Below are 27,067 nucleotides of genomic sequence, written 5' to 3'. Positions count from 1 at the left end.
GTCCCCTGGAGAAACCATCTCAGGGACAGGTTGGGAAGAGGGTAGGATGTTGGGGGTGGAGGGCAGATATATTCCTTCTCTGACAGAGGTGACATGGGCTGGCATCCACGCCTGTGTGTGTTTTTCCTCACAAGTAGTTGTTGAGTTGTTAATTATGTTTTTGAAGTCAGGTTTTCAAAGAAAGAGGATAAAAAAAAGAAATGCTTTAGCTAAATGACTCCAGAGAAGGGAACAGGAGTGGTTGCTATGAGCTTTGAACCACACACGCGTGTGTGTGTGCACACACACTCACAAATACACGGACAGAAGGACAAATTGAAAATAAATGCAGCAACCCCTGCTTGGCTTAGCAGTCCGCTCAGCCCCACAGATGAGGAAGTCCTGCTTTGTTCCAAGCTCAAGCCTTGTTTTCTTGCTCACTGTCTTTCATGGTAAAATCGGGGGGAAATTCACCTGTCTGATGCAAAGTTAAACTGCTGGCTTTAATGTGACTGCATGGGAACTTGGGTTTATTAATGAATACAACATACCCTCTTTGATTTGAAAGCTTTCACCCTGTTGAAAAGATTCAAAAGGCATCGCTTCCTGCACCAGAGGCATTCCTTTATCCGTCTCAGTGGTTCACCCCTACCCAGCTGCTATATCTCATTAACAAGCATTTGACCACTGCAGCCGGCCTGGGAGTGTTGACACTTGAAAGGCCCAGGCAGGCGTGGGCAGGCCATCAGCTATGGCAACAGGAAACTGCCCCGGAGACAACACTGAGAAAACAGCAGCTGCAAAAGCCAAAGTCAGAACAGACATAAAGGATTGCCTATATCCGCATCGGTCTGGGGTATCGGTGCATGCCTGTGGGTCTGAATTCACACATCTATTTTCTCTATTTAGGGGATATAAGGATCGCTATCAACATGGGTCATACTCTGACTTGTTGACAACCCAGAATGATTTTTTGAACTTAAATGTTCTCGAACCCTTAGGTTTCAAAAATCTGATTCTTCTCAATAACGTATGTTCTTGTTTAAGCACATCAGAATGCTCACCAGAGGTCTTAAACTTGATATACACATTCACTCGAGTGGAAAGCATATGGACAATAAAAATGTGTATGCCCGATCTTTATCCACTTTTCATGCTACCGAGTTATTTTTCAAGAAACAAATCAACCTGTAAAACTGCCATGCAAACATTTAGGACTATTCTGAGAATCTTTGGTTTAGGAATCAAACTGTGATGGTTTTGTGCAAAATAAGACCAAAGCAGTCATGTCAATTACATAAAGAGAGCTTATAAAATTAAGTGGGATATTTCACATAAGTTATTATTGATTATAGTAATTTTAAATGCCTATTTTAATAAAATTTATTTACTATTCATTGCATTGTAGGCTTCACAGGACCATACCCCTGAGTTCAGCTCAGTTCAGTCACTCACTCATGTCTGACTCTTTGTGACCCCACGGATTGCAGCACGCCAGGCTTCCCTGTCCTCCTGGGGCTTACTCAAATTCATGTCCATCGAGTCAGTGATGCCATCCAACCATCTCATCTTCTGTTGTCCCCTTCTTCTCCTGCCTTCAATCTTGCCCAGCATCAGGGTCTTTTCTAATGAGTCAGTTGTTTGTATCAGGTGGCCAAAGTATTGGAGCTTCAACCTCAGCATCAGTCCTTCCAATGAATATTCAGGACTGATTTCCTTTAGGACGGATTGGTTTTGATCTCCTTGCAGACCAAGGGACTCTCAAGAGTCTTCTCCAACACCACAGTTCAAAAGCATCAGTTCTTCGGCGCTCAGCTTTCTTTGTAGTCCAACTCTCACTTCCATACATGACTACTGGAAAAATCATAGCTTTGACTAGATGGACCTTTGTTGGAAAAGTGACATCTCTGCTTTTTAATGTGCTGTCTAGATTGGTCATAGCTTTTCTTCCAAGGAGCAAGTGTCTTTTAATTTCATGGCTGCAGTCACCATCTGCAGTGATTTTGGAGCCCCCCAAAAATAGTCTTTCACTGTTTCCCCTGTTTACCCATCTATTTGCCATGAAGCAATGGGACTGGATGTCTTGATCTTAGTTTTCTGAATGTTGAGTTTTAAGCCAACTTTTTCATTCTCCTCTTTCACTTTCATCAAGAGGCTCTTTAGTTCTTCTTTGCTTTCTGCCATAAGGGTGGTGTCATCTGCATATCTGAGGTTATTGATATTTCTCCCGGCAATCTTGATTCCAGCTTGTGCTTCATCCAGCCTGGCATTTCGCATGATGTACTCTGCTTATAAGTTAAATAAGCAGGGTGACAATATATAGCCTCGACATACTCCTTTCCCCTTTTGGAACCAGTCTGTTGTTCCATGTCCAGTTCTAACTGTTGCTTCTTGACCTGCACACAGATTTCTAGGAGGCAGGTCAGGTGGTCTGGTATTCCCATCTCTCTAAGAATTTTCCCACAGTCTATTGTGATCCACACAGTCAAAGACTTTGGCATAGTCAATAAAGAAGAAGATGTTTTTCTGGAACTTGCTTGTTTTTTTGATGATCCAGCAGATGTTGGCAGTTTGATCTCTGGTTCCTCTGCCTTTTCTAAATCCATCTTGAACATCTGGAAGTTCACATTTCACATACCGCTGAAGCCTGGCCTGGAGAATTTTAAGCATTACTTTGCTAGCATGTGAGATGAATGCAATTGTGTGGTAGTTTGAACATTCTTTGGCATTGCCTTTTTTGGAGATTGAAATGAAAACTGACCTTTTCCAGTCCTGTGGCCACTGCTGAGTTTTCCAAATTTTCTGGCATATTGAGTGCAGCACTTTAACAACATCATCTTTTAGGATTTGAAAAGCTCAACTGGAATTCCATCACCTCCACTAGCTTACCCCTGAATCTGCTTCTAAATGTTGTTGTTTCTATACTCATCAGAGGAGCTCAAACTACAGATACTAATTAGACTGCTTTATGCAATGTTTGGGGCAAATATTTCTCTAAATGTTGAGTGTCTTCTGCACTCAAGATTATAAGAACATTTTTAGAAGATAGGTAAGTAACAATTCAAAATCAAAATTTTTCACTCATAAGGAAAATGATCCTTTTCATAACTGAAAAAAGAAATCATTCCATTTAGGGGAAGAAAGAAAGTGAAAAAAGACACTAATGCAAAGTGTTGTAAGTGAAGTTGACTGCCCTTCAAAGAGTACTGAGTTATTTTCCTGTTATCAGAAGTACAAGAGACTAATCATGATTACATTACGTTACTAAACATAATTTTATTCTTTTCAGTAACTTAGATTTATTTACATTTTTCTATCACTCATCATAAAACTACCCTAATTTTTTTTATATTTTTACTCTAAAATGGTTAATTAGATAAAAAGCATGTAAATTTATTTTAAAATGATTTCCAGTTAGCTCTTTTTTTTTTAATCAGAAAATGTTTCTTGAATGCAGTGAATTCTCCAATTCTGCCTTCATCAACCTGTTTGTTTGTTTGTTTGTTTTTCCCCACCTTTTATACTCCAGAGGAAGAGAATGCACCAATTGCCACTAGAAATTTACATTCTTGACAGTGTGGTAGAGATCTTCCTGAGTGCCATTCAGGTATTACCATTTGACTTTGTTTTTTTCCATCACAATTATATTGGGTCACATTCATGTCTAATAGGCAGGCAGGTGCCCAGAATCTGGAAACAGACGTCTTGGAAACAACCCTCCATCATGCCACCTACAAGCAAGGCAGACCTTGATAAGTAACTTAACTTTTCTATGCCTCACTAAGACTCCTAGTCTACTAAATAGGGGTAAAGTTAGTGAGTGAATGTGAAGTCAGTCATGTCTGACTCTTTGCAACCCCATGGACTGTAGCCTACCAGGCTCCTCTGTCCATGGGATTTTTTTAGGCAACAGTACTGGAGTGGGTTGCCATTTCCGTCTCCCAGGAGATCTTCCCAACCCAGGGATCAAACCTGGGTCTCCTGCATTGTAGGCAGATGCTTTACTGTCTAAGCCACGAGGGAATGGGTAAAGTTAATGGTACTTAATTCATAGGGTATTGTAAGGATTAAGGGTGTGTATACACGTGTACACTTCAGCAATACTAAGGACACAATACATATGAACTATTACTGATATTATTAACATCAACTGTTTCCCTACCAGTTAACTGAGAGACTGAGGGACTAGGGATTAGAGGAAACCATGGCACCAAAATTTTAATAAGACCATGTAGGGCTTCCCAGGTGGCACCAGTGGCAAAGCATCTGCCTGCTAATGCAGGAGATGCAAGTTCAATCCCTGGGTCAGGAAGATCCCCTGGAGGAGGAAATGGCAACCTACTCTAGTATTCTTGCTTGAAAAATTCCATGGACAGAGGAGCCTGGCAAGGTACAGTCCATGGGATTGCAAAGAGTTGGACACCACTGAGAACATGTGTGTGTGTGTGCACATACATGCACACACATACACAGTCCAATCAAGATAGGTTTGGGTGGACTAGACTTTAATACAATTTCTAAAAGCAGCCAAGAACTTTTATATATTTGGGTTTTTTTTTAGCTGCACATTATGTGATTTCTATAATTGTAGTAATTTGTATTTATTGTTTTGTTAGTCCTGCCTATTCTTTGTTGTTTATACTTTTATACTGGAGGCAGTGGGAGCTTGTGATACTGTGTTCTACCTCAGAGTTTACCTTGCACACTGATAGGCTCAGGTAAGGTCAGTGGAAGTATCGGAGGAAAAGTGCCTGACACGTTAAGGACCCTAGCAATGAAGCAGGGGCTCCAAGGGCAAAGTGGAGGCTAATCTCAAAGGCCTTAACACATTGAGGTCTAAAACAGTGCCTCAACTGTGGCAAACGCTGGGCTGCAGTCAGCCCAGGGCCAAGGCAAGTGGGGGGTTATTTGGGGGCAATCAATTTTTTCAGAGTTGAAAAATTTCCAAACCACTCAAAAGTACTCCAGTGAGCTACAATCTGACACCTACTCTCAGTCCATCTTCCCTCAGATTCAGTGATACAAAAAGAATTCACCCCACCATAGCATTCACTGACTTTAAATTCCATCTTTTTGTAACTTTACTCACACATAAAATCTCTTCCATCCCCACACTGCCCATTTTGAAAAGGAGGGAATTAGCATAGATGCTAGACACTACTCTGGGACCGCACACACTCTTTCAGTTAATCCTTGCCACCATCCATCATAATCAGTATTTTTACCCCCATTTTTTGGGATGGTACGGGAGTCAGAGTCCAGTTTGACTGTTTCCCTAAGGTGACGCAATTAGTAGGCATGCCCTTTGGACTCAAACGGAATGTTGAACTTTATTTTTTTTTTAACTTTTCATTTTGTATTGGGATATAGCTAATTAACAAACAATGTTGTGACAGTCAGGTGAACAGCAAAGGGACTCAGCCGTACATACACAGGTATCCATTCTCCCCCAAACCCACCTCCCATCCAGGCTACCAGGCAACATTGAGCAGAGTTCTATGTACTAAACTGTAGGCGCTTGTTGGCTACCCGCTTTAAACTTAGCAGGACACGCTGAACTTTCTTTCTATTACAAATTTTCTTTCTTTTACATCCCCTTGTCTGTAGCATGTCTCAAATTGTCTTAAACAATGCAAAGAAGTTGACTTTATTCTGGCGTTTTATATTTCAGAGGTGTGTTTTCAAAATGTTCCAAGCATTTTCCTGAGAAACCACGTGACAATGAAGACCTTCGCCCTGGGGTGGCAGCTGAGAGCATGTATTAGAAATAGGACCTAAAGCTGGGTTATGTCACTTCTATAAAAAGCACAGGAAAGAGAGGAGGAAAGAGTGGGCAGTGAGAGAAACCAAAAAAGACTGAGTGGCTCTGGGTATGCAGGCAGATTTGGCTCTGGAGAATGTGAGGTCTGCGTGGGATAGCAGAGCATTGTGGTAATAGGCTCCTAATTGCTCTTCCTTCTTTTGCCCAGTGCTCCCTGCAGTCTATTTTTGGCAGCAGCCTTCCTTGTTCTGTTAAGTCAATTATGTCATTTCTCATGCAGACTGTGCAATGACTTTCCCATCTAACTTAGCGTAAAAGACAGACTCCTCCTGGCCACACCATCCCCTCTCACCGCATATCTTCTCCCCGTTTTCACCCTGATGCTCTGCATCCTCCAGCCACACTGGCCTGACTATGTGTGGGAAGTGCCAAGCACACTCCCACCTCACTGCCTGGGAAACTCACCTAACAGGGACCCCGCATCCTCATGGTTCGTGCTCTTACCCCTTCCCATCCCTTTCTTTGGCCACTCAATCTAAAAAGCCCCCTACATTCAACCTTCATTTCTACTTCCCCTTCTTTAAATTCACTCACTTCTTTTTTTTAATATAAAAATTTGAAAACTTTCATATTTTTTATATTATAGTTGATTTACACTGTTGTGATAGTTTTGAGTGTACAGTGAAGTGATTCAGTTATACAGGCGTCTATTCTTTTTCAAATTATTTCCCCATTTAGGATGTTACATAATATGGAGCAGGGGCTTCCTAGGTTGAGCTAGTGGTAAAGAACCCACCTGCCATTTCAGGCAACATGAGAGACACAGGTTCAATTCCTGGGTTGGGAAGATCCCCTGGAGGAGGGCAGGCAACCCACTCCAGTATTCTTGCCTAGAAAATCCCATGGATAGAGGAGTCTGGTGAGCTACAGTCCATGGGGTCACAAAAGAGTCAGACATGACTGAAGTGATTTAGGACTAGCACTTAGCATAACATGGAGCAGAATTCCCTCTGCTATACAGTATGTCCTTGTTGGTTATCCATTTTCAATATAGCAGTATGTACATGTTTCACTGACTTCTCAACCCTTCTTACTACTAACAAATGACATGCTTTACTTTCTTTTTTAATTTATTCCCTCTCTACCCCTCTAGAACTCAAGCTTTTTGAGGATTGGATTTTTGGTAGTATTGTTTACTGTGGTATCCTTGGCATCTGAAACAGGACATGGTAGTAAATGCGTTTTAAAAGTTTGTTGATTATTAAAGTGGTAGTGGCCTAAAATGAGATAATTCCTTGCAAAAGTGGCTCCAGTTAATGACCTCCCTGTATCTATGCTGTTTACAATGTGTCTCTGCATCTTTTCTAGGACGTTTGGAGTCTATTTCCCAATGTTTTGAATTTGGACTCTATTTGGTTTGGCTGATGTGCTGTGTGTGCTTAGTAGCTCAGTCATGTCCAGCTCTTGCGGCCCCATGGACTGTAGCCCTCCAGGCTCCTCTGTCCATGGGATTTTTCAGGCAAGAAAACTGGAGTGGGTTGCCATTTCCTTCTCCAGGGGATCTTCCTGACCCAGGGATCGAACCTACATCTTCCGTGTCTCCTGCATTGCAGGTGGATTCCTTACCCGCTGAGTCATCAGGGAAGCCCTTTTGGTTTGGACAATTGATTGGAATAAATATAGCATGGAGCTAGTTCTCAGTCTAGGCCTCATGAGGCCGTGTATATCACTGCAGGTCTCTTGAAACTCTGCTCCCACAGTGAGGACAATCCAGGAAGATCTTCTAGAGGATGAGAGAAGGGTAGAAATGAATTATCCCAGCTGAGGCCATCCCAGACAGTTCAGCCCCAGCTGATGCACCACTGACCACTAATGCATAAACAAACCCAGCCAAGATCAGCCAAGACTGACTTAAATTAGCCAAACTACCAGTCAACCCATAGACTCAGCAAAAAAAGAATTGTTACGTACCCCTGAGAATTTGTTGTTGCTGTATTCTTGTAGTAACAGCTAATTGATATGCAAGATCACTCAGCTAGTGAGTAGGAGAGATAAGATTTGAATCCATATCTTCTCTCCAGAGTCCATACTCTTAACCATGACATAAGTCCTGTCTTTAGAGCATTCACAATCTAGTAGAAAAATCTAATTAATGAAATATATTGTGATAATAAATAATATAAGCACAATTTGGTAGTACCAGGAGAAGAAAGTAATTACTTTTGTCTGAAGTGGAGCAGGCAAAAAAATGTAGATGATCAAAGATAGGGTCACAGGGTAATTATCATCAGAATTGAGTGTAGGGAAGCTCTCCAGATAGACAAGGAGGAAAAAGAATTTGTGGGAAGAGACAATAACAAAATACCCAATAGTCTGTGTGGAAAAAATTATGAGGCTCTGTTGTTAAGGCATACTCAGTCATGTCCAACTCTTTGCGACCCCATGGACTGTATAGCCCACCAGGCTCTTCTGTCCATGGGATTTTCCAGGCAAGAAAACTGGAGTGGGTTGCCATGCCCTCCTACAGGGGATCCTCCTGATCCAGGGATCCAATCCAGGTCTGAGTCTCCTGCATTGGCAGGCAAATTCTTTACCCTTGAACTACCTGGGTAGGCCTTGCTATAGCATAAAGAGTGAAAATTGAGAAATAGGAGATTTAAGTCAGGAGAAGTAAATAGTGTTCAGATTGCTGCATGTTATAATGAGGAGTTTGAGTTTTGTCCTATTGGAAAGAGAGAATCATTAAAAGCCTCTAAGCTAGGAAATAGTGTGATGAAGTTCATGTTTAGAAAGATCAGCCTGGTGGCAATGTGGAAAAGCATTTGGAGATTTCTATGACTGGAAGGAAGTAGAACCTTCAGAGGCCACTATAATGTATAGTTCTGAAAATACAGAATGAGAGTAATTGTGGTGAAGAAGAAGGCAAGAGACCACATTACTTATTTGGGGGAGAGTGGAGGAAGAAAGGTTTTCTGAGACAATGGTATTTGAATAGGTCTTTGAGGGATGGATAGACTTCAGTAATACAAACAAAGGTAAGAACATTCCAGGCTGAGATGGCATAGGACACTGAATCTTCCTGTACAATCTCTGAAATTATTCTGAAAAATAAAATTTGTTAAAAAAGTTTTTCTAAACTACACAGCTGAAACTGTAAAGGCAAGGAATTACAGATTATTCTCAGAAATGAATACAACCTATTTGTAGGTAGAGTCACCTGAGTTCTAGAATGTATTATTGATTGCTACTGAGAAATAAGGGAGGATATTTAGAATCATAAAGTTCTGGTATGTTAGAACTGAAAAAGATCAACAAGTTGATTTGAAGGCATACTATGCAAGGCTTTGAAAGTCATGGCAAAAGGTTTAAGTTCATTTAGCAGGCCTTTGAAATCACTGCTAATTTTTGCATTTTGGCTGCACCTTGCAGCATGGGGGGTCTTATTAATAGTTTCCAGACTAGGAATCGAAAATGCACCCCCTGAATTGGAAGTGCAGCATCTTAAATGCACCACCAGGAAATTCCCATCACTGCTAAGTTTTAAGCAGTCATGAGCAAGCATTTTGTAATATTCTGGGAGTGACAAAATCAGGGCTGGAGGTTCTTCCAGTGGAAGAGAGCATAAAACATGGGTTTGTAGCATCTTGATCCAGAAGGACTTAACGGGAAATGACCTAAGATTTTTTTGACAAGATGATATTCCAATATTGAGCTTAACTGGTTTCTTTAACAGAAATAATAATGCCAGAGAGTAACTGGTCTGTCTGGAAAAGATTTATTATTTGTTGAGTCTATGGTTCTAGAAGGGCTCTCAAATAGACATGGAATACTGGAATGGAGCTGTTTTTCTGGAGCTTGAAAGGGAGCGGCAGGGCTGGAGGAGTGATCAGGTAGACATTCATATTGAATGGTATTTGGATGCTGCATAAATAAGATATTAAAGATGTTATAAGGAGGAAGGGGAAAAAACAAAGAAGGCAGCCATTTAATTTATCTTCCAAAATGGCATACTTCTGTGAGTGAAAGGCAGTGGTATTATGAATGATGATGAGACAGCAGGTTATATAGGATGTCCTTTAATCAACGGAATCTGTGTCCACCTGGGAGAGAGGGGAGGGCAGATCATGGAAGTTCTCTGGGTAGATGATTGACAAGGAAGAAACTTGGAAAGAGCTAAGGGAAAAGATACCAGTGTAGGTAGAAATTGTCTATGGAGGCCATCCCAAGTAGGGACATCTGGTAAACCTGGAGAAGTCTATTAACCTAGGTTAGAAAGCCTACATGAGGGACTATTGGTGTTGGAAAAGACCCTGATGTTGGGAGAGATTGAGGGCAGGGGGAGAAGGGGGTGATAAAGGATGAGATGGTTGGACGGCATCACCAACTCAATGGACGTGAGTTTGAGTGGCCTCCGGGAGATAGTGAAGGACAGGGAAGCCTGGTGTGCTGCAGTCCATGGAGTTGCAAAGAATCAGACACAACAGAACAGCAGCAACATTGGTCCTAATGAAAACAAGTATCACTAGAGCTGTGGTTTATTTAAGAGCTTTTACCCACAAACTAGTATCTGCTTTTGAGGGGTTAAATCTGACTCTTTCTCAATTCTTTGCTATCTAAATTGGTCTCTCATTAGCAAATACTTTCCTTTCTGAAACACCCCTAGATGCCTCTTCAGCACATCCCAGGACAGTTTTACAGCTCCAGACAGAAAGTAGATGAATGGTTGCTGGTTTCCATTTCATGCTTTAGATTTAGAGGTGCAGGGTGCATAGCTTCTCATCATTACTGAAATTGGAAAATATTTTCAAAGCTTCCAACATGTCAAGGTCTGTGACTTTTAGTTAAAATTGGATTTTGCAGTCTGTTGTGTGTCTCTACTATTTCCTCTGCAGAGAAAATTGTAATAATAAAGCAAAACAAAGCACCCGTTCTGTGGGAAATGTCCTCTAAAGATCATTGGGGGTAGTTTGAGTTGGGAAGGTGAAATTGCCTTGTCAAGTGAAATTGACATGAAATTATTCATTCTGATTTTATTATTTTTCTATGATTTAGGGATGACCTAGTCTGTGCGCTCAGTGTTTGAAGCGGGGGAGCTCTTCTGTTTGGAGACGGTGATGGCACCCTACTCCAGTGTTCTTGCCTGGAGAATCCCAGGGACGGCGGAGCCTGGTGGGCTGCCGTCTGTGGGGTCACACAGAGTCAGACATGACTAGAGTGACTTAGCAGCAGCAGCAGCAGCTCTTCTGTTTGAGTATGTGCTTAATTGCTCAGTCATGTCCAAGTCTTTGTGACACTATGGGCTGTAGCCTGCCAGGCTCCTCTGTTCATGGGATTTTCCAAGCAAGAATACTTGAGTGAGTTGCCATTTCCTCATCTAGGGAAGTCTTTCTGACCCAGGGATTGAACCCGAGACTCATGTGTTTCTTGCATTACAGATGGATTCTCTATCTGCTGAGCCATCAGGGAAACCTGTTTGGGTGGGAGCTTTTAAACCAGAGCTATTTCTCAAGGAGGGGTCAACTTGACCCTAGAGGGACCATTTTTGGCTGAGATGTCAAATCACTTTGGCTCAGAATGGTTCATAATGGCTAGAGGAAATTTTCTTCTTGTCACTTGTCCTGGTTAGCTAATGAATCCCATGACTCAGACAAAATGCTTCAAGCAAACAAAACAACTATTTTCTGTGTTTCTCCAGTTCTTTGTTACCATAAAATAAGTTCTATTGATCTCTTTGTGCTAGTTTTGTGAATCTGCTGAACAAAATTTGCAAAATGGATAAGTATGCTTGACTGTAAAGTTTTGTGTACTGACAAATGAGGGCTGGTGCATGTGAAAAGATTCACGGTAGTTTATGGTGTTCAAAATGTATCATAGATTTGTTGAAGGGTGAATGTGGACATTTTTTCCAATATAAAGTACTAAAAAATAATTTTCTGCAAAACAATATTCTCCAAGGTATCTGTGCTGTGTGTGCTCAGTTGTGTGACTCTTTGTGACCCCTTGGACTGCAGCCCACCAGACTCCTCTGTCCCTGGGACTCTCCAGGCAAGAATACTGGAGTGGGTTGTCATTCCCTTCTCCTGGGAATCTTCCTGACCCGGGGATTGAACCTGTGTCTCTTCTGTCTCTTGCATTGGCAGGCAGGTTCTTTACCACTAGCGCCATCTGGGATGCCCAGTAGAATTTCAAAGAAGCTCTCAGAGTAGATTGATTGAAGTAAGTCCCCATTATCCTGTTTGATTGTAAAATCATATGGGCACGGGTGTTTTGAACTGGGTTAAGAAACTTAAAGCTCATAGAATCATCTGTCAAGTGAGGAAGTAGAGGCTAGGAAAAAGGGAACTCTCCTGTGCCCATACATGCCTGGTGGCCAAGTTAGGTTCAGAATTCAGCCATCTCAGCCCCATGCTTTCTCCACTGCATGACCAGCATGACAGGTGTCTCCTGATCCAAAAACCAGAGCCCTTCAGAGAGCAATTGTCTGACACCATGGCTGATATGTGAGCCAGCTGCATGGCATATGCTTTGTATTTCTTTGAGAACATTTCAGGAGCTCAACTGCTTGTAGGCGTCGGGCACATTTTTAGACACATAGGTCATTCAGAAATGGCAAAGATGGTCTTCAGGGTCACAGGCCTGGCTTCAACACCTACAATTTGTGCAGGTGACAAGTGGATCTTTGCTGAAAGGTAGACATTTATGGGAAAGGAAGAATGTAAATTGTTCACCAGACAAATATTTACTCAAATTGTCATTCTTTAGCACGGGGACTGTTTTAAGCAGGATCACTAGCTCCTATGGTGTGAATTCCCTTGTATTCTGATCAATCTTGTCCTGCTTCCTTCAAAACACTGTCCTATCCCAGAAGAGAGCTGACACTGTGTTCAACTTATGTTGCTTAGTTGCTACCAGACTGTGTCCTGTGTCCAGGCTTCCAACCCTCAAATTGGGGCACACAATCTGACCACCCAGAGTGTGCTGTAGTGGACTATGAGAAAGAATATTTATAACCATGCTGTCTGGGAGCTCTGCACTGGGTAGTCACCTTGCCTATATAGTCAAAGAGAGGTTCGTGAGATGACACTGGAAAAACTTTGGAAGAAATTCTGTGAAAAGACCTTTAAAAATTGATAGACTCCAATCCTGCTTCTCTTCACAGAGATGACATCCAAGGTATCCCGAAGACGCCTCTAGTGTGAGGCTATATTATTCCTCTTATTAAGTTAATATTAATAGCTGTGATAATGTAGAAATGTTAAGTGTACAACTTATACTCAAGTTATGCAATGAAATGTAATTAACCATTATGGAGGGTCAAGTTCCAGTTGATTAAGAAATGACACCAGATGTGTTTGTAATTCTATTCTGTGAAAGAAATCACATGAGCTAGCAATTAGCTCTGAAATAATATTTGTATTGCTTCACCCTCTTTGGGTTCCACTGAGTAGAACAAAGTGTATTGTCATGACACACAGAGAAATGTATCAGGTCTCTTTTTTCTCTTGGTACTATGGTCATAATTCAGGGTCATTGACTAGTCTGCTGTTTTCTATGGCACTTCTGTTGCATTGCTTTATAAAACATCAAAATATACTAGCATACTCTAGGATGTACTGTACAGAGCAGATCTTAAAGTCTTCTTCCTGAGGATGAATTCCTAAAGGACAATTCCTAAACATCCCATGAAGCTGAAGCAATGAAATTCTACTACTTTTCAAAGAATTCGAAGATGACCCAATGGTTGCTAACTGGATACAATAATAATTTTTCTGATGATTGCTCAGGCACGTGGAAATGGACAAGGGCACTTCAGAAATATTTTCTGACACCTGTCTTACTCTGTTCTTAACTGTGATCTGTGTCCAGAATCGGAGAAGGCAATGGCACCCCACTCCAGTACTCTTGCCTGGGAAATCCCATGGACAGAGGAGCCTGGTAGGCTGCAGTCCATGGGGTCACTAAGAGTCGGACATGACTAAGCGACTTCATTTTCACTTTTCACTTTCATGCATCAGAGAAGGAAATGGCAACCCACTCCAGTGTTCTTGCCTGGAGAATCCCAGGCAGGGGGAGCCTGGTGGCCTGCCGTCTATGGGGTTGCACAGAGTCGGACACGACTGAAGCAACTTAGCAGCAGCAGCAGCAGTGTCCAGAATCAAAGGCTCCACTCCTGCCCCTTCTCTTTTATAGTCTATTAACAATTTGCCAGAACAATTTCATATTACCGAGTTAACTCCGAAAGAGGAACGATCTTTAAGTGAAATCATACCACTCAAACAAAAATAGTGTTGAACATTCCAGTGAAATCCCATTGAAATGACAATGTACTCCCTGAGTTGAAAGAGTCTGCTGTGATTACAAGCAGATTATTTGGATTCAATATCATCACCTATTTGTTCTTAGGCACATTAACTTCCTCACAACCCAACCCCTTGATCTATAATCTGGGAAATAACAAGATCTCCTTGTAGGACAGTTGTCAATGAGACAGGGTATTTAGTTCTAAGCACATTTTCACTAGTGCCTGGAGTTTGTAAAAATTCAGTTACTAAGAGCTTTTTTAGCAGTAGCAGTGTTATTACTCCTAGTACTACCACTACTGACACTATACAATTTGCTGCTGCTGCTGCTGCTAAGTCACTTCAGTCGTGTCCAACTCTGTGCGATCCCAGAGACGGCAGCCCTCCAGGCTCCACCGTCCCTGGGATTTTCCAGGCAAGAGTACTGGAGTGGGGCGCCATTGCCTTCTCCGATACAATTGTCTACTGGATGGTTAATTATGTAAACCGTAGAAAGTGCCCAACTGTTTATTCATTCAACAAACATTAAAAACACTTGGTTCAGGCTAAGGGCTAAAGAGACAAGAAATGAAGGACTTGTGTATATAATATATACCTACACATTTGTATCTTATATGCATGCGTGTGTTCTCAGTTGCTTAGCTGTGTCTGACTCTTTGAGACCCCATGGACTGTAGCCCTCCAAGCTCCTCTGTCCATGTGATTTCCCATGCAAGAATACTGGAGTGGGTTGCCATTTCCTCTTCAGGGGACAGGGATCGAACCTGTAATTCCTGAATCTCTCGCGTTGGTAAGGGGATTCTTTACCATTGAGCCACCTGCTGCTGCTGCTGCTGCTAAGTCACTTCAGTCATGTCCAACTCTGTGTGACCCCATAGACGGCAGCCCATGAGGCTCCTCCGTCTCTGGGATTCTCCAAGCAAGAATACTGGAGTAGGTTGCCATTTCCTTCTCCTGAGCCACCTGGGAAGCCCCCATATGTTATATATGTGTAGGTATATATATGAAACATATAAATGTGTAAGTATATATACACTAATATACATATACATTAAATATGTATTACTACATATACATATTAAGATATAAAAATATTTTAAAATATATATTACATATAAATGTCCTATGCCTGATCCAGAAAGGCTGATTTTATCTGGTATGTTGCTTATTCACATCACTTAACAAAACAGGCTTTGGGCCTAGGGCATTAGATTGATAGGAATGTGACCAGATGTCACATTTTCAAAATTGAGTCCTGTGACTCAATATTAAGGATTCAAACTCCACATCAATCAAGGTCATCATCAACTAATGACAGGTATTTTGACTTTATTGTTAGAGCCAAACCAGGGATGACAATAGAGAGAGAGAACTCAATTTGGTTTCAGTTTTGTTGCGGCTGGATTGCTATCATCTAGGAGCCATTTACCAAACAGAGGAGAGACACATGGCTTTATTTATAGCCGTCTGCAGGGAAGGAATGCAGCCAATTGCCCCAGCTCTTCCGCACTCGTTTAGCTTCAGCATTATCTCTATCAGGTGGAGGATGTATTAGGCAAACATAGGCTCCCTTAGGAATGTAGGCAAATTGATCCACCAGTTAACTAGGCAATGCAGTGTCACCTGGGGAGAGACAGTTTTACAAGTGGGGGAGATTTAGTACAGGCAATTTTTTAAAAACCTCTTGAAATAAACATCATAACCAGTAACTCTTATTTTTATTTAATAATATTATTTTTATATTATTCTGTCAATTCAGAGACTTTGAGTTAAAATCATCCTGATGATTTATACCACTGATACTTCCGACAATGTGTGCGTACTGCCTGGCCTGTTTCAATGGCACTACTCTGATGCTATCACACTTAGACCCTTCACTCTGAAATAAACATTCCCGAAACCTCTCAAACAGATAGTGCTCAGAGCTCTCCCCTGGGTCCTCTTCTGAATTAAATCAATTAGGAGAAGACCATATGTTCACCATATGTATGTCAACTTGCCAGGAATTCCTAAAAGGAAAGGAGATGACATTAAAAAAATCACAGATGACTTGAAAACACAAAAACTGAAAAAGAATTAATCAAGTAGTTAGATACCTATAGATATAATTCCAAAGCTGATTGAATTTAGACAAGATACCTCCTGATTTTCATTATATATTACACTTCCTATTTTTTTCATTCTCATATGTAATTAATTTCTTAGGCAGTATAGGGAATCAATCACTCTTTATCAAGTTTTCTTCACCTGTTTATTCACCTGGAAAAAGTGAAATGATTGCCAGGCCAGTGGTAGTAGATCTGAACAAAATTCTTCAGAGTTTAATGGTCTGTAGAATACATGCAACAGCATTTGGTGAAGATCTTGACTATTCTTCATTCATGGGATTGGGAATCCAGTTGGCTGAATCCTGATTATAATATCATGTTAGAGTTGGAACGTGCAGAATGGATCTCTTGGTCTAACTTGAACTGTACAAATGTTAGAATTACTACCTTAGAGGGCCTCACATGGTATTTAGCACAAAGTAGAAGTTCTATACACATTTAAAATCTTGAAACAATAAGGACAATGAGAGTTAGAGCAGTGGTGTTGAGCCAGGTGATCTAATTAGTGAGCAGGTCTGACTCCTAAACATTTGCTTCTACACTGAATGCTATCAAATATTCTCCTCCCAGGTGACCATGCCAACCCCTACTCCCACCCTCGCCATGTTGGCTCCCAGGTTAAGCATGATGTCCTCACCTTGGCATTCATCAAGTCTGCTGTGTCCCAGCTCCCTCTTCTCCTTTATATTACTTAGATGTACTTGTACTCTAGTCCACATGTTCTTTTGATCTACCCTCATGGTTCCTATTTTTTTTCTGCCTTTGCTCAAGCTGTTTCCTTCACATTGACAAACTTTTCTACCCACCTCTCCTTTTCAGAATCTCATCTGCCTTTTAGTGAGATTAGGGGTGAATCCACAGAGATGTTAGAGGACTGGGTCCTGATACAGTTAAAAGAAAGTTGATAACAAACAGCAAAATGTCCTGGTGGGTTCCAGAAGAATGGCAGAGGTATGTCCTTGGATACCTTCAATGAGTTGCCTTTTTAGTTCCCATTACAGGGAGTTGAGGTGCTGAAAATGTGGGGATAAAGGGTCTGGTAGGACCTAACCCTGGAAGAAATGTGCACTGTGCAGAAATTGTTTTTAAGGCATCCCTATTCTTTTCTTCTCCCTTTGGCTCTTTTCCCCTTTCCATCCTGCAAATGCAGTTAAAGTTGTCCAGAGTTTTATTGCTAGGCCCTAAGCCAGCTGTCTTGACAGAGGTCTAAAGAGTTAAGTACCTTCTTCTTAGTTCTGTCCAATAGTAACACAACTTAGTTGCATAAGCAACTAAGCCGTATGCAGTGCTTACTATGTGTCAGGAACTGTTAAAAATCATATATATGTATAAATATTATTTTTAACATATTTCTTTAGTTCTCATGATCAATTCATGGGTTAATACTATTATTATCACCATTTTACAGAAGCGGAAACTGAGGCATGGAGGGGTCAAGCAACCTGTCTAAATTGCCCAGCTAGTAAATGGCTGCTGCTGCTGCTGCTAAGTCACTTCAGTCGTGTCCGACTCTGTGCCACCCCAGAGATGGCAGCCCACCAGGCTTCCCCATCCCTGGGATTCTCCAGGCAAGAACACTGGAGTGGGTTGCCATTTTTTTCTCCAATGCATGAAAGTGAAAAGTGAAAGTGAAGTCATGCAGTTGTGTCCGACTCTTAGCGACCCCATGGACTGCAGCCCACCAGGCTCCTCTGCCCATGGGATTTTCCAGGCAAAAGTATTGAGGTGGGGTGCCATTGCCTTCTCTATAGTAAATGGCAGAGCCAGTCTTTTATTTCAGCTAGTCTGGCTTGAGTCTGTGTTTTTAATGGTGTAGAGCCAATCATTTGCTCGATGGTTCAGCAGGTAAACAATCAGCTTGCAATGCAGGACATGCAGGAGATGTGGGTTCAATCCCTGGGTCAGGAAGATCCCCTGGAGGAGGAAATGGCAACCCACTGCTGTATTCTTGCCTGAAAAATCCCATGGACAGGGTAGCCTGATGCACTACAGTCCAAAGGGTCACAAAGAGTTGGACATGACTGAGTGACTGAGCACTTACATATAGCCATCCATCTAGCTGTTGAGATCTGACCATTGAAGTATAGTCAATGGGGTATAACAAGCTAACTATGTTTCTACCTTTCTATCCTAACTGGAGTCCTTTTTTGAGTTTCTGAAGATATAAACCTTTTTTCCCCCCTACTTATGCCCTTTCTGACCTGAATATAGTCTCTTATGGGAAACTTGGGTTTCTCTGGTGGCTTAGACGGTAAAGAATTCGCCTGCAATGCAGGAGACCCAGGTTCGATCCTTGAGTCAGGAAGATCCTCTGGAGAAGGGAATGGCAACCTACTCTAGTATTCTTGCCTGGAGAATTCTGTGGACAGAGAAAGCTGGTGGGCTACAGTTAATGGGGTTGCCAAGAGTTGACACAACTAAGCAAATAAGCACACACACATGCATGGTAAACTTAGTTTTCAAATAACAAATTAAACAACAAGTACTTATTCAAAATGCATTAATGATAATTTTCACTTTCCTCTTTTGCTTTCAGTTTTGTGAATTGTTTCGGTTACTGTCCATGACTTTGACCTTAAATCTCCCATCTTTTTTCTGCTCCTTCAAAACTTTTTTTTTTTTTTTTTGCTAAAATTACCTGTAACTCCACATAGATCCATTTTGGGGCAACACTTACTCATGAAATCCAATTGAAGGTAGCTTACTCTTTGCCAGGCTGGCCATTATCTTCCTTTTCAATATCTCTGTTCAAAGATCCATGATGGCTTTTTGTATCTAAAATTTAACTCGTTGATTTTTATATAATATCTCCTAAATACCATAGGTTTGCCATTTATATCTTGAATGAGACATTTTTGTCTCCTAAGTTCCATACACTGATATAGAAGAACCTTGGGGGAGAGGAACATAATGACTTTATTTTCCTGCTGATGTTGAAGCAAAGCCATAGATGAAGAACTATGTCCCATATATTTATATGTTGTCACAGATCCTTGAATTAGAGATGAGTAAAACAGTCACCATGAAATTCTGGAAATGCTAATAGTAAACTACAATGTGGACAGTGATAGAAATCCTAGGCAAGGAAAATGTGACAGTTCAGATAAAGCACAAGGAACAGCTGTATGATGAAGGACTTACAGGAAGAAATGCTAAACCATTTTGGGAAAGAGGGTCACATATTTTAGGGGGAGAACCATATTTGACAAGGACATAGATTCAAAGAAAAAGTAATAAATGGAATAGGAGTATCCCATTGCATCTTATCTCCTGCTGTCATAGGAAGTAAATAGACAATGCAATTCACCCTTGGGGGCTCAATACCCTGGTGAGTTTCTTGGAACCTTGCAAGAAGGATGGACCGTATGGTCAGACGGCCTCTGCGACAACATTGGCTCAGATGAAATTTCAAGGATTATAAATCCTCCTGTATTTCATAATTTAATCACCAGCTGGCATTGGGAAGTCTAACATTGCACAATTAAGTGCCTAGAGGTATTTTTTTTTTTTTAATATATTTTCCTCAGTAGCATCCGGATTTGGTCCCTGGAAAACAGACTGTGGCTCTCCTTCATGGTGATCATGAATCTGCCTCAGTAGGGCAGTCTCCCCACCGGAAGCCCATCCATAATGGTCTGTGATAGAGATCTGTCACACCATATGGGGGAAGATGAAACAAGAGTGCAAGCAGCTGAGGGACACACACAACTTGGAATCCTGGCACAAACGGAAAAGAAGGAAGGAAGCATAACATATCCTCTGTCGACGCAGCCAAGCAGAGGTCAAGTAGTTAATTACGTACCCTTTCTTGGTCTTAGAGTCTGTCACACAGACTTGGAGAGGAAAGAGAAAACCCACAGGGAGAGTAAACCAGTATTTCTGGAGAGCCACCAAATTAAATATCCTTTCTGTGGAATCTCTCAGGGGCCAATTGAATGCAAGAGAGTGGGGTCCCTGGAGGGTACCACCATGCTGTGTACACAGAGCTTGCTCATGAGGCGTGGGTGTGAAGGTCTCAGGGAGATAAGAGATATAAGCCAGGCTGTGTACTGAGTGATTGATTAATACCATGTCCTTTTCCAGGCCAGCTTCACCTTGTTGCACCTTTTCCTGGAGCTGCACCGAATTACTCGGTTCACAGCTGTCCACCCTCGAGAACTCAGATCTGCCTGGAAGATGAACGGCTGAATGATAAACAGGTGGATGGGATAAGTGCCTGAATGGAGAATGCATTTCTCACACAGCAACGCTTTGAGAAATTCGTTAGTTGTTTTAACCCAAATGTCAGTAGCCGTCAGAGAGTTTATCTCCTGGAAGCGGCGTGGCTGGATGGCAGAGTAGGCTGGTAGCAGGTGAGGTGGCAAGAGTACACACATGGGAGAGAAGGGTCCTAGAGGGGAAATTATGTGACTTATTTAAATGAGAGCTTTCCCTGTGTCGTCTGTGTTTCCATGGTGCTTCAGTAATTGAATGCATAGTTTCTCATTCATTTCAAGCATCTTAAAACAGCAGTACACACTGCTATGTTTAAAATGGATAACCAACAAGGACCTACTGTATAGCCGAGGGAACTCTGTTCAGTGTTACGTGGCAGCCTGGATGAGGGCGGCAGTTTGAGGGACAACAGATACATGTATATGTCCGGCTGAGTCGCTTTGCTGTCCAGCTGAAACTGTCACAGCATTGTTAACCAGCTATCCTCCAAAACGAAATAAAAAGTTCAGAATGAAAACAGAAAAAGCCAGCGACCCAAGCACGTTTTAATGCAATTTTCAGGATTCATGGATCCACTGATGTTAAGAAACACAAACTGGGAAATCGTTGCACCCAAATGGAATCGTCAGCGTTACAGCACCTATTCCCTTAACCTTTTCAAGGTAAGACTGGCCATGTCAGCTCAGCTGCAGCAAAGACAAAAGGGTTTGGTGACTGGAGGGAAAGAAAAGGGAAAACAACCATTTTTTTTTTTTTTTTCTTTTCAACTGGTATTGCAGGGGAAGGGGCTCACTCAGCAGGTGGGATCTCAGGGCCCTGGGAGAGCAAAGGCAGTGTGCAATGCACAGACAACAGGAAGTGAGCACACACACCCTCTCCTGCACGTAAACACACCCAGACTTAACCCGCCGCTGAACTTCTGCCCCTAAGTGACCGGCACCATTAGGACACAGATCAAAAGGTTGGAGGGTGACAGAAAATGGAGCCTTACTGAATGAAAGAGAAAATGAAAAATTCTTTTGTTTGCTTAACTCTGTGGGTTGTATACTGAGTGTGATGGCAGAATGGAGTCCGGAGTGCGAAACAGAAGTCCCTGATTTATCATCCTGAGAGAGGTAGTTGGAGATTCAGTTCAGGTTGGAGGAAAAAAAAAAATTTATAGGGAAGACCTACATAAAAGAAAAGTTGAGTCTCCCTGCTCCTAAGAGGGAGTGCAGATGTGATCAGCCTCTGAGGATAGTCAGAAGGTATGAAGGGCAACCTTAGGAAATTTCTCTTCCTGTGATGTACAGGATGGAGGAAACACAGATGGAAGAAACAGCGCAGCTGGCCAACCCATTCTTTTATCCCCACTTTCCATGGCAGGCACCCCATCACAGCAGGCAAGGAAGAACTTTTTGATGAAAGCTGTATGCTCTGAATGTGTGCGTGTTTTGTATATATCCATCTACAAAAGGCATGACAAGATGAAGCTCACCTGGCAAATTGTTTCACCTCATAGACAAGCATAGAATCTGGGGATTTCCTGCAGTGCTTGGCTATTTCTACCCCTTCAAAACTTTAAGCACTTGTACAAGTTCTGGATGTTTCTATTTCTTTTCTTTCTTGTTGGGTGATTCTATTTCTTCCAGAGTGTTTCTTCAGAGTGAAGCATCAACCACTTAAATGAGGGTGTAATTGATTATCCTGTGTTCCAACTCCATGCATTATTCTGTTGGTGGTGGTTGTTCAGTCGCTCAGTTGTGTCTGAGGCTTTGTGACCCCATGGACTGCAGCACACCAGGCTTCCCTGTCCTTCACTATCTCCCAGAGTTTGTTCAAACTCATGCCCATTGATTTGATGATACTATCCAATCATCTCATCCTCTATCGCCCCCTTCTCCTCCTGCCCTCAGTCTTTCCCATTCTGTTGATAGAGAGAATATTTTTTGAAAAGGAGAAACAGATTAGATTACACTGCTTCTGTGAGTGTGAACTCCAGAATGTCTGCTATTATTCTAGGACTCTTCCCCTATGTGCCTTCTCCTAGGTTGAACTTCCCCTACAGAAATTTTCCCCCTGATAGCTGAACAAATAATTGAATGACTGCTTCTCAAAATGGGTTTTAGATTAGAGATCCTGGAGCAGGCTCACACATGTTATTTTTTTAATGCAGTTTTCAATGACTTGCCTTCTAGCATTCCTGATTTTTGTTTCTAAGGGTTCCTCCGTGTAAAACTGCCACAAGCCCCTAGAAATGAGGTTTTTAGCTCCTTGCAAACACGAGGCAGATGTGAACACCTCCTGGGAGATTGATAAGTCTTACTAACCTTGTTGCAGAGATGGAAACTCAGAAACAAAGTGCCTGCGAGGATTAGGAGGAAGTCAATGTCAGCACCGGGATTAGAATTCACACTTGCCTGGTTTCTCAGCCCATGACCAGCTCCCCCACGGACCTCAGCTTTGTCTCTAGCCCTGAGTGAGGGGGCTGGGTGTTTCCAGACATTGAAAGAATCCTGTTATCTTCAGCCCCCACCCCCTTGCAGGAAGGTCCCTCTTTTTAATAAGTGACAGAGCTGGGAAGTAACCTGGATTTATTCCAATCTCTAAACTTTATAAATGAGAAACAGCTGATAAGAAAGCTAGAAACAGACTAAAGATACCCAGTTTGTGCTCATACCACAGGGAGGCAAATCCGTGCGGTGACAGTACCACATAGGATTTAGTGTCTGGCATTTGAAGCCTGGCTTTACCTCTTGGTGAGTATTTTCATTTTTCTTTCTTTAAAAGTATTATTTAATTAAAATTTTAAAGCAGTTTTTAAGGGTTACCCTCCATTTACAGTTATTACAAAATATTTGCTTTATTCTCCTTGTTGCACAATACCTCCTTAATTATCTTACACCCAATAATTCGTATTTTCTACTCCCTCACCCCTATATTGCTCCTCTTTGAGTTTCTGTAAAGGTAACCACTAGTTTGTTGTCTTTATCTATGGGTCTGCTTCTTTTTTGTTTTATTCACTAGTTTGTTGTATTATTTAGATTCCAATATAAGTCATATCATACATTATTTTTCTTTCTCTGTCTGACTTATTTCACTTAGCGCAATACCCTCCAAGTCCACCCATGTTGCTGCAAAAGGCAAAATTTCATTGTTTTCTATGGCTGAGTAGTAATCCATGATATGTATGTGTGTGTATATATACACACACACACACATACCATTCTTCTTTATCCATTCATTAATTGATGGACACTTAGATTGTTTCCATATCTTGGCAGTTGTAAATAATGCTGCTATGAACATTGGGGTGCATGTATCTTTTTGAATTAGTGTTTTGTGAGGGGGAGTGGAACCCCTGGGTCATATAGTAGTTCTACTTTTAGTTTTTAAAGAAACTTCCATACTCTTTTCCATAGTGGCTATATCAATTCGCATTCCCACCAACAGTTTACGAGGGTTCCCTTTTCTCCATATCCTTGTCAACATTTGCTATTTGTATTCTTTTTGATGATAGCTATTCTGACAGGTGTGGAGTGATATCTCCTTGTGGTTTAGATTTCCCTTTCCCTGATGACTAGCAATGTTGAGCATCTTTTCATGTGCCTGGTGACCATTTGCATTTCCTCTTAGAAAAGCGTCTATGCAGTTATTCTGCCTATTCTGGGCAATTTGTTGTCTTTTTTTTTTTTGGATGTTGAATTATACAAGCTGTTTATATATCTTGAATATTAATCCCTTATTGGTTATATCATTTGGAGATATGTTCTCCCGCTCAGTGGGTTGCCTTTTTGCTTTGTTGATGATGTCCTTTGCTCTGCAAAAGCTTTCAAGTATAATTCGGTCCCATTTGTTTATTTTTGTTTTTATTTCCTCTAGGAGACAGATCTGAAAAGATAATACTGTAACTTATGTCAAGAAATTTTCTGCCTATGTTTTCCTCTGGGAGTTTTATAGTATTTGGTGTTACATTTAGGTTTTTAATCCATTTTGAGTTCATTTTTTTAATATGGTGTGAAGAAATGCTCTAATCTCATTGTTTTGCATGCGGTTGTCCAGTTTTTCCAGCATCACTTATTCAAGAGACTATCTTTACTCCATTGTATGTTCTTGCCTCCTTTGTCATAGAGTAATTAGCCATAAGTGTAAGGGTTTATGTCTATGATCTCTATCCTGTTACATTGATCTGTGTGTCTGTTTTTGTGCCAGTAACATACTGCTTTGATTACTGTAGCTTTGTAGTATAGTCTGAAGACAAGGAGCATGATTCCCCCAGCTCTAGTCTTCTTTCTCAAAACTGTTTTGGCTATTTCGGGTCTTTTATATTTCTATACAAATTTTAAAATGATCTGTTCCAGTTCTGTGAAAAATGTCATTGGCATTTTCATAGGATTGTACTGAATCTGTAGATTGCATTGGATAGCATGGTAATTTAAACAATATTGGTTCTTCAAATCCAAGAACACAGTATATTTTTCCAAATGTTTGTGTTGTCTTAAATTTCTTTCATCAGTCTCTTATAGTGTTTTGAGTGTAGACCTTTTGCTTCCTTAGGCAGGTTTAATCCTAAATACTTTGTTTTGATGTGGTGGTAAGTGGTATCGTTTCCTTGCTTTCTCTTTCTGACAGTTCATTGTTTATGTATACAAATGCAACAGATTTAAGCATATTAATTTTGTATTCTGCCACTTTACTGAATTCATTGATGAGCTATAGTAGTTTTCTGGTGGCATACTTAGGATTTTCTATGCATAGTGTCATGTGATCTGCAAACAGTGACAGTTTTACAAGATCCTTTCCAATTTGGATTCCTTTTATTTCTTTTTCTTCTCTGATGACTGTGGCTAGGACTTCCAATACCATGTTGAATAAAAGTGGTGACAGTGGATATCCTTGTCTTGCTCCTGATCTTAGAGGAAATGCTTTCAGCTTCTCACCATTAAATATGATGTTAGCTGTGTGTTTGTTGTATGTAGCCTTTATTATGCTGAAGTATGTTCCCTCTATGTCTGCTTTCTGGAGAGTTTTTTATCATAAACAGATGTTGAATTTTATTAAAAGCTTTCTCTGCTTCTATTGAAATGATAATTTTTTTATTCTTTAATTTGCTAATGTGATATATCACATTGATTGATTTGCAGATACTGAAAAATTCTTGCAGGCCTGGGATAAATCCCACTTGATTATGATGTATGATCCTTTTCATGTATTGCTGGATTTGGTTTACTAGTACTTTGTTGAGGATTTTTGCATCATGTCCTTCAGTGATAATGGCCTATAATTATTGTGTGCATGTGTGTGATATCTTTGTCTGATTTTGGAATCAAGGTGATGTTGGATTCATATAATGAATTTGGAAGTATTCCTTTCTCCATAATTTTTTGGAGTGGTTTCAGAAGAATCAGCATTAACTTTTTGAAATGTTTGGTAGAATTCACCCGTGAAGGCATCAGGTCCTGGGCTTTTGCTTTTTGGGAATTTTTAAATTACTAATTCAATTTTATTACTGTTAATTGTTCATATTTTCTATTTCCTTCTGTTTTAGTCTTAGGAGATTGTACTTTTCTATGAATTTGTCCATTTCTTCTAGGTTGTCCATTTATTGGCACATAGTTGCTCATAAAAGTTTCTTAGATCTTTCATATTTTTATGGTAACAGTTTTAACTTCTTTTTCATTTCTGATTTTATTCATTTGGGACCTCTCCTTTTTTTCTTCCCTTTGGTAAAGAATCTGCCTTCAGTGCAGGAGACCTGAGTTTGATTCCTGGGTCGGGAAGATTCCCTGGAGAAGGAAATGGCAACGCACTCCAGTATTCTTGCCTGGAAAATCCTATGGACAGAGGAGCCTGGTGGGCTACAGGCCATGGGGTCATAAGAGTTGGACACAACTTAGTGACTAAACCACCACCAAACCACCACCTTTTCTATATGAGTCTGCATTGAGCCTCTGTCTAGTCTGTAAAATGTAGGAAACCATCTCAACTTCAGCATTTTATGAAGATTAAATATGCCAGATATGTGAGATGGGCACTTCTTAAAATTTTTGCCCACCCATATTTCATCTTCTCTCCTATTTTAGTTATGCAATTTCTCTACATGAGCAAAACAATACCCAAATGTGTTCATTTAAGGGTCTGATCCCCCCATAATGGGAATTTATGGGACTTTATTTTGCAGCTTGGGAAGTGGTAAAAAACTTGGCTCAGTGGTAAAGAATCTGCCAGCCATTGCAGGAGACATGGGTTCAATCCCTGGGTCAGGAAGATTCCCTGGAGGAGGAAATAGGAACCCACTCCAGGATTCATGCCTGGAGAAACCCATGAACAGAGAAGCCTGACGGGCTACAGTCTCTGGAGTTGCCAAGAGTCAGACATGGCTGAGCACAAGCATGAAAAATAGAAGATTTTGCAACTTAGCTGAGTCTGGTGTCAGGAACTAAGGCCCAAATGCAGTGCATGGCAGTCAAATACATTGAGCTCAGAGTTGCAGTGTTTTTCTCCAAGGTTAGGATTTAAAGAACTCCTGCACACAGAGTCCGGAGGGCCAAGTGCAGAGGCAGTCACGGGAGTGGAGACCATGTGGAAGGCTGACATTCTGGAAGCTGCCCTTTGATGGATAAGCACTGAAGCAGGTTCACGCTGCCCTGTGTTCTCTCCCGACTGACAGCCCTGCTCTTCCTTATCTTGTTTCTCCCTCCCTAGTTTTCTTTTGCCACTCCTCC

The 27,067-nt window shown here is 41.2% G+C and overlaps 1 protein-coding gene across 5 annotated transcripts in view; it reads left to right on the top strand.

Annotated features, from left to right (window-relative positions):
• LOC102408857 overlaps positions 1–27,067 on the top strand; it is a 432,924-nt gene that overhangs the window by 7,109 nt on the left and 398,748 nt on the right. For all 5 annotated transcript variants that reach the window (XM_045162556.1, XM_044927173.2, XM_044927171.2 and 2 more), the window contains exon 2: positions 20,232–20,356. In XM_045162556.1, the coding sequence (XP_045018491.1) occupies positions 20,232–20,356 (125 nt within the window). The remainder of the gene's footprint in view (positions 1–20,231; positions 20,357–27,067) is intronic.

The sequence above is a fragment of the Bubalus bubalis genome, chromosome 13 (genome assembly GCF_019923935.1).
Source record: "Bubalus bubalis isolate 160015118507 breed Murrah chromosome 13, NDDB_SH_1, whole genome shotgun sequence".
In the NCBI taxonomy this organism is placed as follows: domain Eukaryota; kingdom Metazoa; phylum Chordata; class Mammalia; order Artiodactyla; family Bovidae; genus Bubalus; species Bubalus bubalis.
The sequence above is the reverse complement of the archived record's forward strand: the minus strand, read 5'-3'. Positions and strand labels throughout refer to the sequence as shown.